Source organism: Drosophila hydei, unplaced genomic scaffold, assembly GCF_003285905.1.
Source record: "Drosophila hydei strain 15085-1641.00,03,60 unplaced genomic scaffold, DhydRS2 tig00000283-arrow-arrow-pilon, whole genome shotgun sequence".
Taxonomy (NCBI): Eukaryota; Metazoa; Arthropoda; class Insecta; order Diptera; family Drosophilidae; genus Drosophila; species Drosophila hydei.
In genome coordinates this window covers 554,674-575,455 of record NW_022045702.1, presented here as the reverse complement: position 1 = coordinate 575,455, position 20,782 = coordinate 554,674, and the positions used below count along the sequence as shown (strand labels likewise).

General features: G+C 36.6%; 1 protein-coding gene across 2 annotated transcripts in view; it reads left to right on the top strand.

Annotated features, from left to right (window-relative positions):
• The window catches only part of LOC111591934 (triple functional domain protein), a 46,678-nt gene that overhangs the window by 20,703 nt on the left and 5,193 nt on the right, over positions 1-20,782 (top strand). For both annotated transcript variants that reach the window (XM_030223788.1, XM_023303871.2), the window contains 4 exons: positions 6,768-7,092; positions 7,171-7,228; positions 16,656-16,761; positions 16,859-17,095. In XM_030223788.1, coding sequence (XP_030079648.1) covers positions 6,768-7,092; positions 7,171-7,228; positions 16,656-16,761; positions 16,859-17,095 — 726 coding nt within the window. The remainder of the gene's footprint in view (positions 1-6,767; positions 7,093-7,170; positions 7,229-16,655; positions 16,762-16,858; positions 17,096-20,782) is intronic.

Below are 20,782 nucleotides of genomic sequence, written 5' to 3'. Positions count from 1 at the left end.
ATAACTTTTTTCAATCATTTAAATGAGTTTTACAACACTAAAATAGTTCTATATTCTACTTTTGATGACTTTCAAATGGAAGCAATGAAATAAAGCTTATACTTGCGAAGAGAATTGCTTAAAACATGTATTTCAATTTGGCATTTCAGTGAAAATATATATTTATGCTTGATATGTAATGTATTTTACAACACTGCTTAGCTGTCTATGCCTATAATAATTGTAAAATAGCATTTGACAATGTTATTTAAGAGTGAGTTTGCTAGCAAAGCCTTATTGTATATACTTAAATCAAAAATATATATTTAAAGTACTAAGTAGTGTTGGTTAAAGAGCTGTGAAGTATTTTCCAACACTAATAACATAAACTGACAGAACATGGTAATTTAACTATGTTCTATATACTTGTATAATAATCTATGAATGTGTAATACTCAACAGTGTTGATAAAAGTGCTGTGCAGCATTTTCCAACACTTTTGTAGCTAAGTCACGCAAAACATGAAAATATAGATACACTTAATATATTTCTATAGTAAATAATAATTTAGCAACACTAAATTGTACTCATTAACATCAAACGAAACACTTTCCAACACTGTCTTACCACTTATGCTTGCTTAAGACAACTAATAGCCTGCCAACTGCCAAATTGCATAGATAGAATTTCTATTTACTTATTCCTTTAGCATCTTGTGTGGCCTATGTTCAATATTTAACTAATATGCCATCAATATGTGGTTGTTATCTTAAATATGATCCTCTAATTGCTGTATGGGCATTGTCATCAGAGTGCATTAACCAACCAGGCTATAAAAAGGGCCCGGCTTTATCTCTAACAACATGTCATGTTTGCACGTAATTTATTGAGAAAATTATTCGATTTGCGTTGTAAATGACTTTCATTCAATACACACACACACACACACATGTCATACACCACCCACACACACGCACACAAGAACCAACAACTGCGGTGTTAACATGCTGTCGCACAATTATCAGAGACCACAGTTCGGCCCCTGGCAGCTCGTTGTGGGTGGCACTTCGGTTGCTGAATGTATTTTATTTCATTCGGGCTGCTGTGTAACGCCTCTTTAGCCCACCTTGCCTTTTTGTTTCCCATTTGTTGTTATTGTTAACAATGTAACAATGTAATTGTTGTTGTTACTCTTGTTGGCCTCTTTGCCTGCCATGAGCCACGCCCAGACAGCGTCAGTTAATTGAATAATGGCTAACGTTTATGTTTTATGTACCTACAACATATACATGAATATATATATATGTACAGACAACTTGTTTGACAAAGTGAAGAGAGTACATCTGTGCGTATTTAACTTAAACATAATGTTATACCCTGTTAATAAGTGATAGTCGTTGCTTCTATAAGATAGCAAAAGCATAAGAAATCTGTTTTTCTTTCTACTATTTTAAGTAACATTCACATAGAATTTGTCTATATGTGACAGCATATCCTGTAACTTCTGCCCCACATTCTCAATGAAACCTTTTACTCTCTTCAATTTTTCCTGCTCATACTAATTTATATTTTTTATAAATATCTCTCTGCCTACATAAAATATTTGTGTGCCTATTTCCTCTTGTTTTAATCTAATAATATATTGCTCTTAATATAAATTCTAAATGGATTTTTCTTTTTATTCTTTATTTATTTCCTTCTACCTGCGCTTTAAACTCCAGCTTTCATCTTAGATTTCAATCAGTTAAATCTTGTTCGGTAATTCAAATTGACAACCCTAAGTGTCCTCTCACTGCCGAGACCTTCCTAGTCGCCGCCCCCTCTCTCTCTCTCTCTCTCTGTCTCTCACTCTCTTCCACTCTTGTCTGTGTCCCCTTCGATTGATGAGTTTTAAGTGAGCTGCAATTGTGTTTTTATTACGGCCCATAAAATGGCAGGCAGAATGTGTCCTGGAGTTTCCGTCATCTTTAGCTAACAATCTTGGTTGCCTCAGACACACACACACACACTCACGCTCTGCCCGCCCTCTGCCAATTTGTCCATCAATAATAACGTAAGCATTTTGCCAAATCGCTTTATAAATTTTTGCTTTTCTTTTCTTTTCTTTTTTGTGGCTAAAACACATTTTCCGCCTCGGCTAATGCAAACTTTCCTTGCAGCCTCGCTCTCTCTTCCTCTCTATTTTCATGTTTCGCTTTTACTTTTATCTGACTTTTCCGCTTTTCTCTTGTTATTTGTTCCCCCGTTCCTTATCCGCTCTGTAATCAGCACTCAATATACCATTTGTACTTCTGACTTTGGAATTTCTCACTTGTTAAGCGTATATCTTGTGGCAACGCTATGCACTGCCTGGTCAACTGCCACGCCCCTTTTAGTATTTGCTTTCGCTCTGCGTAATATGCAAATGCGCTTTTCTTCAGCAACTTTTCAAATTGATTTCATGACTTCGACTTGAGTCAACATTTTTGTCAAGTTTGATTTCCAATTCACTTTCGAAATGTTTCATCAACTTTGCCACGCCCACAACTTGTGCATATATTTCGCTAAGAGGAAAATGATTAAATTTTCAGGCATTTATTTGCGGTCTTCAAAAAATGGTATATCCTGTAAACGGTTGATTGATTGAGGTTTATTTCTGGGCTGAAAATCTTTCGAAAGAAATTGTCAAGGAAAACTTTTTAGCTGAAAGTTTTTTAACATTTAAAGAGTTCAGAATTGTTTTTCGCTGTCTCTCTTCAGTTCCGTTGATTAACTATGTAAATGCGCAGCGAGGCAACAGAAAGCTACGTTAATTATTTTACGCAGAGCGAAAGCCGCATGAAGTATAAGGAAATTGCTTGAAAGGAAGGCCAGTAGCAGTGGCGTGGGCGTGGGCGTGGCCCGCAAGTAAAGATCAGAAAGGAAGGGGGCATCCACAGCTTAACAAGGCAGCGCTGATTGCATTTTGCAACAGCCAAGCTACATGGAAAGTTGCGCGCTTAAAAACGAGCGAACGAACAAAAAAAAAAATAAAAATAGAAAGTATTATGTATACGCAACGTTTGGCAGCATGAAATATCCTTTCATTAATTTAATTAAAGACCGCAACAAGGAGCAGGCGAAACATGCCATAACAAAGTGAAGATGAATTTAATTTGAGGGCACTTGCAGCAGCAGCAGCAGCAGTAGAGGAAATTGAAGACATGTCTCTGCAAATTTTACATTGCACTGCGCAATTATTTGAGTTAAACTTTTCGTAAACTAGCTAAGGAAAGGAAGGAAGTGTTTAAAATTTGAAATTAGATAATCTGTGCACAGTTGGGCTACGAACTTGAGCCCTTTTAGCTGACTCTGTGATATAAGTTTGGAGATATATAAATATAAAATAATTATTAATAAAATTAATATGTATTCAATACTTCTTTATATATAAAATGTCTTCTATTTTTGATGGTACTATCATAGACCCTCTTATCTAAGCCATCGAAACTTAAAAACAAATAAATTTATTGAATTAAATTATTATTTTTAGTTAACTCAGTAAATTTTTTCGTACACATAATATAATATGCCTTATATATATGTTCTTACATCCGTATAAATCTAAATTGAAATTGTAATTAAAAGCTTCAAAACATGAATTCCATTTTAATTAACTTGCAGTGCTTCCATTTCTATTAAGACTTTAACCAAATGCTGTTATTTGAGTGTATAATCAAAGCTTAAATGCTCTCAGCTTAAATGCTCTGCAATTGCAACCACATTCAACTGTTCGGGGTGTGTGTGGGCATGGTACATGTGGCTGCCCTTTGTTTGGCTCGGTAGTCAAGCAATTTCAATGCACTTCAGCAATCATCGAAGCTCAGAGAAATTGCACATACGCCATGTGGGCCAGCCGCAGCCTAATGACAGCTTATATACGTCGATGTGTGCATGTCTGTGTGTGTGTGTGCGCGTATGTGTGAGAATGTATGTGAGAGTGTTGATTATTGCTGCGTGCGTTAAGCAGCAGCCCACAGGAATTATAATCATGATGTTGTTGATGCCAGCTACTGACGCTGTTGCGTAAGGCATAGCACGAATGTTCATGATGATCTGAACTCATTAGCAAAATTAGTCACTTTGCTGTGTAGCTGCTCATCTCGTTCTCAGTTACTTGCCTTTGTATCTCTTTATCTGCAATTATGCTTTGTGCGTTTTCTCAATGTACTTCTCATCAGACTTATCTTAATCTTCTTACTTATTAAACTTAACAAGTTTGTGCTTCCTTCTCAATGTTGTCTTTTTTCTCTCTATTTTAAAACTGACATAATCGTTATCTCTCTGTTAGTTTTATGCTGTCAATTTATGTTTTTCTTTTCTCCTTCGTTCTATGTATCCCATTTTACTTTCTCTATCGATCTCTCTCTATGTATCTATTTATCTGTCTATCTCTCTCACTCTCTCTACATATATTTATATCTTTCTAACTATATATTTCTATCTACATCTTTCTCTCTCCGTCTGTCTCTCTATCTAGGCCTCTCCCTCTCTAGGTCTTTTTCTCTATGTCTCTCTCCATGGTACTCCTGTATCTATATTTCTCACTCAACATATCCCTATCGAGTGTAAGCATTCGCCCTCTTTAATTTAGTCTATCTCTTCTCTCTCTCTCTCTTATGCCAATACCGCCTTTCTATGCAAGTCTCAATGGTAAATAAACGCTTTACTTTAAAGACTCTCACAATTTTACAGCTGCCTGCTCTCCACTCTAGCTTCCCTGAGCATATAATTGAACTAAGAGCGTTTGACATTTGTCTTTTGGCAACATTTGCTGCTGATTTATATGCAGCCTCTCGATTTTTCACTTGTCGGGCGAGTAGGTATGTGTGTGTGTGCCTGGTACAACTTTTAATAGCACTCATTTTGAGCGTTGACAGGCGAGCTGAAATATACAATTTCTGTGCCACGCCCCCCCGTTTTCAGCTCTTAATGTGGCCTGCAGAAACTGTTTGTTCAAAAGTTTTAATGCTCAACGCGCTGAAAACTTTTGGACTAATTGCATTACAAGCGGAAACGTGCAATATATGTAAGAGCACTAAATGTGTGTATGTGTACACACACACACACATGTTAAGTATGTGTATGTGTGTGTGGCGCTTAATTAACAGCAGCAGCAGCAGCAGCTGACGCGCAGCTCCTTGAGGCAGCTTCCTACTTGGGCTCATTGCTCAGCTTCCTGTTAACTTGTTCTTTTCATACCCTGTAGTCAAAAGCATGCAGGGTATGCATGTTATTTATGTAACTAACAGTTGCAACTGAATTTGTAAAGCTTGAGCTAAGAGTTAGAGTCATACGAGCTTGTAGGCATAAGAAATGCATGCATAGGGTAACTGACAGTCGTGCAGACTTGAGTAACATTAATCGCTGTCGGCTGAAGCTGATGCTATAAATAAGCAGCGAGCTGTACCGAGGCACTCAGAAGAAGAAGCCCTAATGAACTGAGCTGCTAATGAAGCTCACTCTCGTACAGCGCCCGACCAGGCCCTACATATAGTATATATATATATGCATTGTAGAAAATCTTAACCTTCACATATTGATTTCCCTAATCGATTCGCATCCTAAAATAGCCATAAAATTGGATACTTATCGATTCTAATCGCCAATTGGCAAGCTCGAACACAGCTAAATTTGCTGCCCATTCTTCAGCAGTCGTGTAAATTAATAAAGCGTTAAATTATGAATAAACATTATGTTGCGGCTAATCGATGCTGACATCTCGCCTCTCTTACACTAGGGACGTGGCAGCTGGGGAATTGTTTTCTAATTAGTTCGGCTTCTGTTGGCAAATGATCCTTGAGCTGCGTTTGGAGGTCGCCAGTTTTTATTATATTTCGAGTATGTGTTCAAGCGAGTCCTTGCTGTGGGTCACATCGTCACATACACTCAATGGGTGTGTGTGTGTGGATGAGTGTGTGTCGCTTGCAGCTGACGAAAACCGCACAAATTAAATCAATAAAATCGCCCGCTTTGCCCTTGCCCTTCGACACTTGGCATAGTCGCTGTCCACTCGCTCCAATGGATGCACTTATATCTCTTATGTATGTGTGTGTGTGTCCATCAACAGCATCAGCATCATCTTTATACACTCGCAAAGGGCGTTTGAGCTCAAACACGAGAGATGTTGTCCCTAGAAGAATTCTTTGAGTAAATCAAGCATATAAATTCTCCATCTATATGAAATGTTGAGCTTATAATATAATAATTTTATAATATATAATTTTTTTAGAGACCAACAATTCAATTAAGATTTTATGCTTAACAAACTTGTGAAGCAAATGCATTCTCATGAATTCAACTTAATTTAAATTCAAAAAGGAATTACTATAATATGTAGCTCCCATAGGATTCATTGCTTGAAATTGAGTTTTTATATTAGAATATTAATTTTTATTTTAAAATTTATTGCATATGCAAGCCACGTGCCTTTTAAGCGCAGCATAATAGTTTCTAAATTGATTTACTGAATTTGTAGCTCCTTTGGGAATACTTATTCAAAAACTATCAAACGCTGAATCTAGAAATGCATTTGCATTTAATAATATTTCAATTAACTCTGCTTTTCTGTGCGTCCACTGGGAGACATTAAAACAATTTTCTGCTTAAAGTGATGAAATATAGAAATATAAAACATTTCAAATATGTTCTATATGCAGCTGCCCTAAGAGTATCTAAGCTTGGCATAGCCAATACCAATTTTTTTCTATTTCCTATTCATGCTTAGCATACTTATATCTCATATCTCACTCTCTCTTTCTCTCTTGCAGCTGGGCAACCAGGAGGCCACCTGGGTTGTGGCTGACTATATAGCCAGTGCGGGCAGCAATGAGCTGAGCGTTAGCAAAGGCCAGCAGGTTGAGATTATTGAGCCGCCCACAGCCAGTGAGCCGGACTTTTGTTTGGTCCGTTTAAATCCACAGCATGACGATTCGGCTGTACAAGAGGGTCTTGTGCCCGTTGCAGTGCTCAAACCGCCGCCAGGCGCTCACAAGCAAGGTTCGTCAACGGGAGCAGCAGCATCAGCAGCGGCCGCAGCCACTGGCACAGGAGCAGGCGCTGCCTCACAGAAGCCAAACGATATGCAGGATCAAGGTAAGTTTTTAGCTTACAAAAATGAAATGCAGTTAGACAAAACTTTTATAAACTAAATTCATTTACTTTTGACTTTAGGGAATCGCGGCAAGGCGGATGCATTGTCTTCGTCGACCAAGCGACGCGGCTTTAGCGGGTAAGTTTCTCACTATTTTACTATGCAAACGTGTCTCAAAACTCAACTCACACACAAAGTTGGCTTGACTTGACTTGGCTGTGGCCTTTGGGCCACGTCAGCATTCTAAATCGTGTCACATTCTAAGTGACTGTTGCATAATTAATGCTCAACGGGCCATAAACAGAGGCATGTTAAAGCTTTAAGCCTTTGGCCACGATTTTGACAGCATTTTAATATTTAAACGCAATTGTCGCACATGTGCCCAACTCAAATGTCAAGAAAAGTGGGTTAGCTTTCACAATTGAGTCGTTGACTATATGCAAATTGTCAACTTGTCGACTCCTGTCATAAGTTCATATAAAATACTTGTATATTATGAATATGAATATAACAAGTGGGAATTAGAAGCTGCTATGAGAACTTATTGAAGCTTGAGTAAAATTTATTTTTAAAAAACATTAAAAATTTGTTTTTAAAAGAAAAATCTGCGTTTTCAACAAGAATTTGTTTGTAGAATTCTAGTTGCTACAGCAAATCATCGAATCGCATAATATATTTCAAAACCAAATAAAGAAAATATATAAAAATTCAATTTCCAATCGAATTGCTAAAAAACACATTGACTTCCCTGACATCAGAAGCTATTCAACTAAAATCGATTACCTTGACATTCGAATCCTTTTCTAGCTGTCATAGTGTGCCAATCAGATTGGTGTCATATTGTTCACAATTCTCTATAGTTCTATGGAACAATTAATTAAAGTGAGCTACTGCGCTCATTTAATAATCATTGGATATAGTTCAGTGGGTTCTTTTTTACTTTCAGCTTTGAACGATAATTTCCTAAAGCATTATTCCACTGTTTCTGAACAATAAATTTCATTACCTACTTCGGCTGTTCATATGAACCATATGTTCCATTGACCTGCTTGGTTTTTCATATGAACTAATCTTTGTTTAGGCTAGTGAAATGGATTTGTTGTTTATACTGAGTTCTTTACATATTTATTTAAGCAAAAGATAAGCTAGCCACAATTGTTCGGTTCTTCACCCTCTTTCAGCTAAAAGAAATCGGAATTTTTGGGATATTGGAAGTGCTGTCAAATAGCTGAGAATATTGGGGAATGACACATTCATATGCAAGATAAGCACAAAATATCTAATCAGCAGTTTAGTTAAAGCGAGTTCAGCTAAAGTAAGAAAAGTTATTGGAAATTGAAAGAACATATCGAGCCCTGAAGAGAGTATATAAGATTTTTTGCTGTGAATGTATGGCGCAGTTAGGCGAGGCCTTGGTTACACAGAGAGTATAAGTAAAATATAAATCAAAATATATAAGCAACATTTGCCCAAGTTTCTTGCGTCTACCTTCTCCTTGCTCTAAGTGTATATGTCCATTATCATGTCACCTTACCTCCAGCTAGTTTCATAACAATGCTAACAATTATTTTGGCCAGAAGTTTATCAAGATATGTGTGTGTAATCGCTATCAGGCATTGTTGATTGTCTTTCTGCTGGTCAAGGAATCAAAATGAAGTGAACAGAAAAGAAACCAATTGAAAGTGTCTGTCATAAAACTTATCAGTTCTCTCTCACTTACCTCTCCCTCTCTCTCTCTTTCCCATCTCAATTGCTCAAACCTAATGCGAGTCGCTGAGCTGTTCAGCCTGATAAAAAAATAAAAAAAATTGCCGCATTTACGTAATTGTCGCATAGTATAAAGTTCTCTGTAATATGCTTTATAAGCTGCGCAGCTACACTGCAATGATTTATCATGCACTTCTTGCTCTCTTTGGGGCTTATGCGTCATTGTGGATTAGTTGAAATATAAAAGTATGCGATAAAACGCAGAGATTAACTCAATATACTTGAAGTGTTAAGCAGGCTTTAAAATATGGTCAAAACATATTTTATATGGAAGCAAAAATATATATAAAATTGCTTAATCATTTCTTTTTATTAATATGTTTTGCTTTAGTCTTGTTTGTTATATTTTGTCAAATTTAATGCATTTCACACATACATAAAAATTCCACTAATTATGCGTTCATGCTTGACTCTTTTGAAGATTTACTAACATTTTGTTATGGGTACCAAATAGAAAAATGTCGAAAATATTTTTAATTTTACTTTTTAGCATAATTTTTAATTTTTAATATTTAGTTATATTTATTTTTATATACTTTTTTATTTCCCAATATTTTTTTTACAATTACCAAAACCATTAAATATAGTTTTATTATAACAAATCATTATATAGAAGCGCCGAACGATATTTTAACAATTTATCTATTCATTTATCGCATTTAATATATTTCCCAGTATTTTTGTCGTTAATTTAATGCTCATAGCAGGCTTACTAACATTTTACATTGGCTGTTTAATCGCGTGTCGTGTGCGGCTCGGGTGCTAGCTATAAAGATATAAACCCATTACATTGAGCAGCTCAACTACAATAACAACTACAACAACAACAATAAGATAAATACTCATAAAACCGAAAACGTAGAAAGAACTTTATTTATGCATACCCTAGTTGATTAAAATGTTGCAAGTTGGGTATGCGAGTGACATAGCTATGCATTATATATATAAATTCATTAAGATATTTATATATAAATATATTAATACATATATGTGTATTATTAAACATATCATTGATTCGGCAGCAACAGCTGTGCCTTTTATACTAGAAAAAAATATTTGAGAAACTTACCCTATATTTATAATGGACTTCTGAGTCCATTAAAATTATAACTGTTGTAACTTTAGCTAGAAATAAATATTTAATTTGTTTTTAAAGGTAAAACGATCTACTTAAAGCAATTAATACTACCAAAGAATGTGGGCTGGGTAAAAAAGAGCAGAATTTAATTTAGTTTGAATTAGATAAATATATCGATACTGTATATGTATCGATAGTTCGTTACTCTCCAGCTGAAGAATGCGATTACAAATTTTATTTGATTTCTAAAATATAATTTTAAGAATATTTACTTAATATTGTGTGCCTAACTTCATATGTCAGTTACAGGGTATGTAGCAGTCGAATACATGGCTTATACTATGTTTTGTTTTTTGTTTTTGAGAGCACGAATACGCTCAACTGTTGCTCACAGTTGGCTTTTATTTATACTTACTTACTCTTTGTGTAGGTGTCTAGAGTGGGGGAGTGAAAGGGACAATAGAGGGTTCCGCTCACTCTCTATATATATGTATATATGTTGGGGTTCTCCAGAAAGCGAAAGCCTGTTAGCGCTATAGAGAGAGCTTGCCAAAGTTCTGCCTCAGTTGTTTTTGAAACGCCGGAACGCAACGTTGAGCATACGCAGCGAGTGTCGTGTAGAGCTGTCTGAAGACAAACGACGACGTCGTCTTAGATAGTTTGTTGGTGTTAAGACAGTTACCACAGCTTGTTATCAGTCATGTGTAATAACAACAATAGTGCTGCCGATAAGAGCTTGGACAACGGTGCACATTTCGGCAATGGCAGTGCTAAGCCCATAAGTGATTATCGCGTTCGCCATCTCATCAACGATGATAATGATAATAATAATATTGCAAATTTGAATCAAGTGAAACGCTATTCGGCAGTCAACGAGAGGCCCAAACAGACTCAGCCGCAACTCCTTAAATCGATTTCATTGAATATCAATGCAAATGGCAAATACGACACTTTGCCCTTTCATCAACATTCGAAGACGCAAGGCTTCGCCTGCTTCTGCTGTGAGCCGGTCGAGCCACAAACGCCCACGCTAAGCGGCAATTATCAAATCAAAACCTGGTAAAGTTTCGATTAGTTTTGTTTTTTGTTCATAATCTCTGGGAATCTGTGCAAAGGCAGTGACTTTTCAGTGTCTTTTTCAGTTGTTATTGTAGGCTTCTTTTATTGATTGTATGCTTAGTTTGATCTAAGCCTTGTTTGCTGATAAACCGATCAATATTTGTCTATTAATGCCCTCTTGAAGCTAACTTAAATATATTACCGAGTCTTGCCTTTAGCTGAAATAGAAAACTGCATATTTATAAGGATACTGTTTCCATTCCTAACTATTTGTTATATGTGCTCTTTAAAGACCTGAAAATGTGCTGATTTTTCAGTAACTATGGCATCTGTTTGTAGTATTGTGTAACGCTATGATTCTATTGAATCATGCTTAACGTTAAGGCTAAAACTTGAAAATTTCTTTGAACATTAGGAATTTTTGTTGAATTCCGTTGGGCTCACTGAAAAAGCCTGTGCTTATTCGCTGCATATTTCAACAGCTGCTGCTGAATCCCGGCTCATTTTTCTAAGCTTTCATTTAGTCTATAAATTCGATAAGCTGTCGATTAACAAGCCTAATAGCAAGTGAAATAGTAGCTGCTTATTCGTTGAGTATTTCATGTGCACGTGAGTGCACTTTAACTCTGATTACGAGCAGCCATAAAGCCAGCAGCTATCAGCTTTAATGAACAGTCCATAAATTGGTAAATTCTTTACATATTTGCCGTACTTAGCACTACAATCAGATCCCCTGAAAAACTGGGTGCCCATTCAGTGCCCACTTCAGCACAATGCATAGCCTTTGTTTGCATTTACTGTAATCCAAACTGTGCGTTTGGCCTCACGTTCAATTAGATGCCCATTCGCTATTATATCGTGTGTGCGCAGCGCCATTTGGAACAACAAAATTTGACATGTATGCAATCGCACGCCAAGACGTTTCCGTCCCTCAATATCAGCAATGATATATATATATATATATATATTTATATATATATATTTATATATATATATATATTTTTTATTTTATTATTTTTATTTTTGGTTGTTTTTGTTTGTGCAACGTTATCCAAATTGTGACTAAGCATAAAAATCTTGGTAGTCTAGCGTCGCGACTCAATCCAAAAAAATAATATATATAATATACTTGATTTATTGTCCGCGCTGTCTGCCGTAGTTATATGTTTATATACGGTTTATAGATACAATATATATATATATACCTTATCTCAATTAACTCATGCACGTTTTGCTCTATAAATAAATATACAGAGAGAATTTGCCTGGCCCTAAATTGCATTGGGAAAGAGAAAATATAAGTTCAGGCTCGAATTAAAATTCAAAACAGGCAGCTGAAACATTGAATTGAACAAATATATAAATATTTATTAAAAGTATCATTTAGTGAACAAAACATAATAAAAATAATTTTAACGACTTTCTTTTCTGCTTTATAACTCGAGAAATATGTGAGTTACTAGAATTCTAATTGAAGCTAAGCTACATAAAACTTAAGAGAAGCTGCATACCAGCTTTAGTAGCTGCAGCTCTGCGATGTTCTGAGTTAGACAGGTTTATATATAACTAAGATAATATATAGCTTATAGAGGCGGGAATCTTGTCGTTATTTCAGAGCAATTACAAATGCTTTACAATCAAGTTAATATTGATTAACATTAAAATGATGGGAACTTCCAGGTTCAATCGCGTGGTCAAAAAAAACCCTAACTGTCTGTTGTTAGCCGAGTTAATAGGAGAACTATTTAGCCGGGTTGCAAACCGGCTTAATATTTTACACAGATGTTTGCGTTAATTGCGCCAAGCGAAACCTGTTTTTCATATGCTGTCCGATTGGATATGCCTTTATGCTTTTCAATTATATATATATAATTATATTATGGCTTTTCATTTCTTATAAGAGAAGGGAAAGAAGAGTGGGAACTCCCTGTAAACATTGCACTGCCTTGTGGATTAGTCAGCTTGGGCTGCAGCTGGAACCGGGTAGGCGTCATTGCTGATAAGCGGCAATTGAAGACTCTATATATATGTTGCTTATACACAAATATATGGATATATATATTCGTATATAAGGTTCTCGCATTAATCATACGCACTGCGGTCAAATGGTCTGTTTGGTTTCTCTAACGTGATTTGTTTTTTTTTTGCGCACTCACAACAAAACTAATCAGGCACATGTAATTACACAATTTTCTAGCTGTGAAGTGTCTTGTTTGTAATTAACTTTTCGCTTGATAACAATATTGCCAACAATCTTATCATTATCGCTAAAAACTTTTCATTTTTTTGACCAGCGATTACAAATTATGTCAATCTATATACTGAGTCAATCAATTTCTTAAATAATATGATGAAATATGAAAATAAAGAGAAAATTTGCTTGAGTTTATTTTATTTACGTTTTCGATTTGGTTTTGTTCCATGTGAACTCGACTTCCTTGTAAGGTATGCAGCTGCAACTTGGCATAGCTGCCACTTTAAGCTATATATAGCATATTCTTAGCATTGCATGGATCGACTGGCTATATCATATAGCTGCCATTTAAGTTATTCGTTCAAATAAAACTATTTGCTTAAGAACTCGTTTTGTTCTGCCAGATATTAGAAGCAGACTCAGCAGCTACCTTATGCTTGAGATTAGAGCAGAGTTTTATTAACGTAGAATTACTATATAGAGTATATATACTTGGAAATTCAATTTATAGACGATTTCAATTTCCATTCAAAGATTATTGGTTTTTTTATTCTAACTTATTTGCTCTTAATGCAATACATTTAGGCTAGATAATTAATTTATTTGTTTATGCCGCCACATCTTCTACCTTATATGGCGAGCCAAATTGTTCAGTTTCAGTTAGTTAGTTGGACATAAATTACAAAATACTTTCACAATATTTGCACACTAATTGGGCATTTCGCCTCGGCCCAGCGAGCAATTCCTTTTACTGTTGTTATTGAGTCAAGCTCTGAACATGAATATAGATTATTGTCAGGCCGAGCGTGGCTAGCCTGGGGAAGCAACTTACCTCCTAGCTAGCCTTTGTCTCAAGCGCTCTGTCAATAAGCGCGTTTATTTGTGCAGTGGGCAGATCGGAAGTGATGGGCGGGGCGAGGCCGGGTAGAGCACGGCTGGATGAGGGGCTATGGCGTGGACAGCGCGTGCTGCCAGGTCCAATGAACTAAATGGACACATTTGCAAGTGTGCAAACATACAAACACACACAAACACACACAAACACACACAAACACACACACACACACACACACACACACACACATACATAAACGCATACACATACACACGCACACACACACGCTCTATACATTCGCAGCAGCAGTTCAGCTTTTGTTGCATACTTTGGGGCGACCTCATTAATACGCAGGTTCCGCCTCACACACACAGGCCCACGCTCACACATACATGTATATACACGTGTGTGCATGTGTATTAAACGTTGCTTATTTGCCTAAAACATTACATCAGCGAAATGAATTTTGAACGTGAACGAGCACGTAATAAATTAAATACTATTTCCAGGAACCTAGCGCCTGCCTCTCTCTATCTCATACTCTCTCTCTCGCTCTTTGTCTACCTTTTCCTGTTGTCCGTGTCAATGTTTATTTTTACTTTGAATTATGTTACGCTGCTTGAAAGGTGTCGCTAGCCATGCGCCCCTCCACCTGTCTTCGTCTTTCCATCTGCACGAAATATTCACGTAGCTGATGAGCTGCAAGCGCCGCGCTGTATGCAACGAGCGCTGCAGGCAAAACAGCTTTCCTTAACTAACACATTCGATGACAGTTAGCAAACAAAGGTTCAACTGTACCAAATTGTAGCCGCACGACTTTCAAGGAAGTCCAGTTCACAACGATATGACTGTGTTCTTTGTCTATGGATTCTCCTAGACCATTTATAGATTTGTCATTTAGCTACATTTTGAATACATTTTTAAACAGGTGAGCTTAAAGCACAGGTCACGCAAACGGCAGTCAGGTTAATGACACTTGAACCTTGTAGTTAATGCGTTTCCTGTTCGTAGAGCGTGCAATGTTTTTTCTGTTCTTTCAAAATTATCTATCGCAAAATGTACGTTCGCTTTCTGTTCTGACCGCAAACACGCCCAATGCTAATGCGGTTGCAGTTAATTATTAACCTATATATATATATATATATATGTACAAGTAATTGTATTGCCCCCTAAAGACCACAATTTTAGTCATAAACTAAATGTGATGGATGAAGTAATTGAAATTTATGAATTTGACAGCTTGGCAAAAAGCCTGCCCAGGTAGAGTATGAGAACTTTAAAGTTAAACAATAATTTCGTCAAAATACTCGAAAATAGTTTAAAAACAAGTGAGAAGTCAACTTTATACTTTAAAGAGCAGGAGAGAGGAAGAGAGATAGAGAGAGTATCTGAGTCTGCAGAAAGAAAATGAGAGATGAAATATCTATAGAATATGCTGCAGTAGACCTAAAGAAGAGAACTAAAGATCCAAAAAAAGAAACAGGAAGAAAGAGACAGAGGCACTCGGTAGAAACTTCTATAGAAAGAGAGAAAATTCAGTAAAATATCTATAGAAAGTGAGGCTTATAGGACACAAAGAAAGCAGCACGGGACTAGAAGACAGACAGAAAGAGAGAAAGGCAGAGAGATAGAGAGAGACAGAACATATAGAGGAGAAAGACAAAGAACATTTGTAAAATGTTAAAAGAGAAATATCTATTGAAGAATAAAGAGAAATAGAAAGCAAATAAAAACTTTAATATAATTATTCATTTTAAACCCGAAGTATAGAAGGTAGCATGGACTATTTGGGCTCAGACTATTTCGCATATATTTAGCAAAGTAATATGCTATAAGTAATATCCAGCCGTCTTCTTCTTTCGGCAAACAAAAACATTAAAATATTCAACTTTGAAAAATACTCAACTTATTAATGACATCTGCACTTGGCTGGGCTATTAAAGATTCTTTAAAAACTGACCCGCATAAGCGTAACAATTGAAAATTAAACAAAATTGGTTTTTGCGCACATAAAAAATAAACAAACTTCGCGCATAAAAAGTGAATGAAAATGATTATCAGAATAAAAAACCAAAAAACCACAGTTTTATGATAAGAACCTTAAAAACGAAGAAGAAGAAGCAACAGAAATCATAAAACAAAGCACTTTTAAATGTGACCAACGATATTCTCACAAGGCACGAGTTTGTATACAACAACAAAATGCTCAGGGGAACGCAATAAATTGACTGGCAATGAGTGCGCGCTCGCTTTCTTTCTCTCTCTCTCTCTCTCTCTCTCTCTCTCTGTGTGAACTGGCCGTGTGCCATGAACTTGGCCCCACTGTGCAAATGGCGTCGGCGTCGGCGGCGACGGCGACAAAGAGATCTGCTGCTGTGCTATTGGCGACAGTCTCATGTCGGCTACGCAGCTGGACAGCCAATTTGCCAAGGGGTCGGGTGTTTTATTTTTAATTGCGTATACGACGCGTTGTCCCACTCAACGCACACACACACACAAACACAAACGTGCACAATGGATGAGCTCGTGCACAATGCCACCGCAATACGCATGTTCCTGTAAAAGTGAACCCTTTCGCTTGATCTAACTGCATAAATAATCGCGTTCCATCTCTTTCCGTTATCCTTTGCAGGCGCAAATGGATACCGCAGCCGCTGCGCAAGCTCTCCCAGAGCAAAGTGGAGAAATCGCCCAACGAGAAGGCACTCTTGAAGAAGCCCTCGGAGAAGAATCTGAGAGTGAGTATTATTTATAACACACAATAATATTTATCTATATATATTTATGTATATATATCTGAATTTATATATAATATTTACCGCGTCTGCTTTATAGCTAACACAGAAGCACACCGAGGAGCTGGCCGAACAGACGAGCAGCGGCGCCAGCGGAAGCGTTGGCCAATTGCCATCGCAATTCCCCAATGTAAGCGCACAGCAACCGGACTTTGAGGCCGAGGAGGAGGCCGGCTTGGAGCTGCCACCGCCCATGAAGCCCATACAGGAGCCGCATTTGATTGCCAATGGACCGCCCGCATATCCCAAGGATCTCAAGGAGAACGCCGCCAATTTGGTGAGTGTTTCTAAGTGGTTTTTTTACTTAACTTATATATATGTATATTTGATATCTGGATATACATATTATATATCAAAGGCTCACTCAGAGGCTTTTTAGCTACTGGCCCATTCATCAGCATTGTGGCTTAATATATATTATAGTTAAATTCCGTTGCGGTTTTATAGCTTTCTATAAATATATTTAATTCTTATATATTTACGTGAGATCATATCGATGCTCTAGCTTAGATATATTAATATATATATATAATTGAGTAGCTCCTCTCAAGATTTTTAACTTTCACAAAAAACAAAAACATGCCAAACTTTTTTTTACAAATTTCCTCTTAATTGATTTTATAATTTAATTGAAATTTTAGTCAAGAAACTCATTAAAATTTGTAATTTTATATAGAGACGAGAAGAGTTCACTTGCCAATGATTTGCAAGGTTTCTAAGGCACAAGACGATATATTCTTCTATAATTAAATAGAGTATATTTTATTATTTTAATTTTTTTAAGACTCCAAATAGGCAAATAATAAATATTTATAAAATAGAAAAAGCCTAAAAAAAATTGAGCTTTGAGTTTTCATTAGTTAATTAAAGCGCACATTTAGGTATATAAAATACAATATTTATTTATATTAAATCTAACTAAAAGCAACGAAAATCTGCAAGAAAACTATTAAACAAGTTTTTGAAAATATTTTGAAACTAATTTTGGTAGTTTCATTTCAATTTTTAATTTCTCCTTACTCAATTCAAGCTGCACACTGAGTTCGAGCAATGCGTAATCCACTCACTTCTTGCCTTTCATTTCTAATGCTAAACCCACAGCTCGCAGCAGCAGCTTCCTTTTGAGTAGTGCTCTCAATATACAAACAGTTTGTGGATTGTTTAGTTGTTGCTTTGCATCTTTTGGCCTCAGTGCTTGTGTATGTTTGTTTGTTTTGGTCTTTAGCATGTTTGTTTAAAAGTGTATTTCCCAATACAAATCAAAACAGTTGCCGCAGCCGCAACCACAGCTACAGCCACTGGCTGAAATGAAAAACAAGGCACAAGGCAAGACACACTCGCCGACACGTCATGGAGCTTGTGCTTGGGCAACCCGAGCACGAATTGCCTTTGCTCAATTAGAAAGCATAGCAAATAAAACAGATCTCAGCAGGTGGTGTCGGTGGGTGGGTGGCTGGTCGGTCGGACGTTTGCTGTTTTGGTGATGCGCACTGTGGGGCAGCCACCTTGCCCATAAATGCGCCACTTTATATTGTTTACACACTCATCAAGAGCAACATCAGTGGCAGGGGAGCGGGCAGGCAACAGCTAGAACATGTACAGTGAGGGCGCCGGCAGGCAGCGGTAAGAATACTAAGATGCTCAACGGCACCTACAATAGGGAACGACAACAACAGCAACACACACACACGCACGTAATGAACAGCGCATAAATTTTGCGCAGTCAAATTAGCTGGCAAAACGCTTTGTGGCTAAATTTCCCATTCAGATTTAGTTGTGTATGAGTGGGTGGGTGCTTGTTTCGGGTGGTTCGAGTGTGATTTTGTAGAGTTCATTTGCATTGTGGCTGATGTACTTTACTTTTAGACTAAGTTTCTACTAAATCTCTGTGTGCGCTTTATTAACCGGATATGCGAAAAGAAAAACAGCATTTGTCATGCCTATGGGGAAATTGTGAAAAGTGAAAAGTTATTTTTATGCAGCTACTGTGAGAATTCAGAAGAATTAATGTTTATGCCAAATAGAAAAACATTTTGATTGCTTAGTCAGGTACTTAAAGGGAAAATAGAAATGTGCAGAGATGGCGATGGCGTGTGTGAGATCTGCGAATGAATGAGTTGAGGCTGGCGGCAAATAAAATTTTTGTAGAAGCAGAAAAATAAAGAATCTTAACTTCGAACTTAAACAAATATCAAAAAGTGCTTTAGAACTCAGATGGAAACTTGTTTCGTAGAGATGCAAAATAATTTTAAGTTGATGATCAAGACTCCCTTAAGATCCTCTTACTCTCTATGCATCTTAAGTATTCTTCCGTCCTGCTAGTATTAAGTTGTTTTAGCTCTTTTCTTCTTCACTTGTTCACGCTACCTCTTTTGACATCCTTTTACTCTCAACTTATCTTAATCTTATATTCATTTTCTGCCATAGCTAAGACGCACTTACTATCTACTTTTCCAAACTTCCTTTTGGTATTTAGCAAGAGTATGTTATCTATGAGAAAAACAAGTAGATAAACTTTCAAATATATATCCTTTATATATCTTGCAGCTCTTTCTAACTTTGATAGAGCATCTATTAGCCATCATTTCCAACTGTTCAATAACAATTGTCACTTTTGTTTGCTATATTTTTGGACACTTGTTGAAGTTTGGGCGCAAATCAATGACATCCATTACGATTAGCTCTTGAGAAATGCTCTAATGCTGAATGTCGCCATATTGTCTTTAGATGCCATTAACAGCAAGGCAATGACTGCTCTCTCAGTGTGCCTGAGTGTGTGTGTGTGTGTGTGTGTGACGGCAATACGACTTATGTCGCCATTTGGACGCCGTCTCCGACGTTGCCTTCATTTTCATCAATAAATTTAATGTCGTCTGTGTCTGTTTTTCTTTTATCCCACCTCCTCTCTCTCCCTCTGTCTGTCATTCTCTCTCTCTCGCTCTCCCATTTTCTATTTTATGGCTTATTAGCTGAATTTAATGTAAATTCGCGTTGCCTTGTAAAAATTTTTGCTCGTTTTTTTTTCTCTCATTTATTTTTGTTGCTATTCAAATTTTAAAATTCGTTGTTTTTGCTTTTCCTGTTCTGTTTTTGTTTCTTTTTCCGTCTGTTTGTTTATCTGTCTTTTGGAACAGGGGTGTGAACTTTTTGTTGTTAACCCAGTTAGGTCGGCTAGCATATTTGTATAGTATTATTACTATCGATGCATTGTTGTTGCTGTGTTAACTCTTTTTCTTTTTTTATTTTTTTTTTTGAACAATTGGCAATTGGCAATTGGGTTTCCAGGCCGTCTTACCTTTGTTTAGTTGCCCTTCTCAAAGTTTTATTTCTTATTTATATATTTACATATCCATTAAATTTTAATAGTTCTTTGTTCTTGTTTTGTTCTTTTTTTATGCTTTGCTACTCTGACATCAGCCAATTGCAAACTTCGCCTTGAGCAGCTGCCACGCCCGGCTACAGCCCACCCTCTTGATCTAATTAGCCGCAGTAGCAAACGCATTTGGCAACCTTCTTCATTATCCATGTTAAATTCAATGCGTGCTCTTATCAGAATCGCATAATCCAATTAAGGAAATACATGAACTCAATGTCCGACCTTCAAGTGCGCTAATTCCATTGAATTTTAATTTATTTAAGTGATTGAACTACTGCAAAGGGCGCTATCAGCTTTTAAAATAGTCTTAAATGTACTTCAATTTATTTTTGCTACCAATTTCTTAACACTTTGGCTATTTAGCTACCTTAAAAGCACTTAAACTATATTATTTAAGGGGTATGTTATGCGCGAGAAATACTTTTAAGGACTTGACTTACTTAAACTGATGAAATAGGGCCATTTTAATGCTCTTCACTGCACTGCAGTCATTAAACAAATATTTATTACAGGGTATTATGATAGTATAGCAATTTAAAAGACCGGATATTCTTAGGTTTTCCTTTTTCAATTTAATTTGTTTGAAAC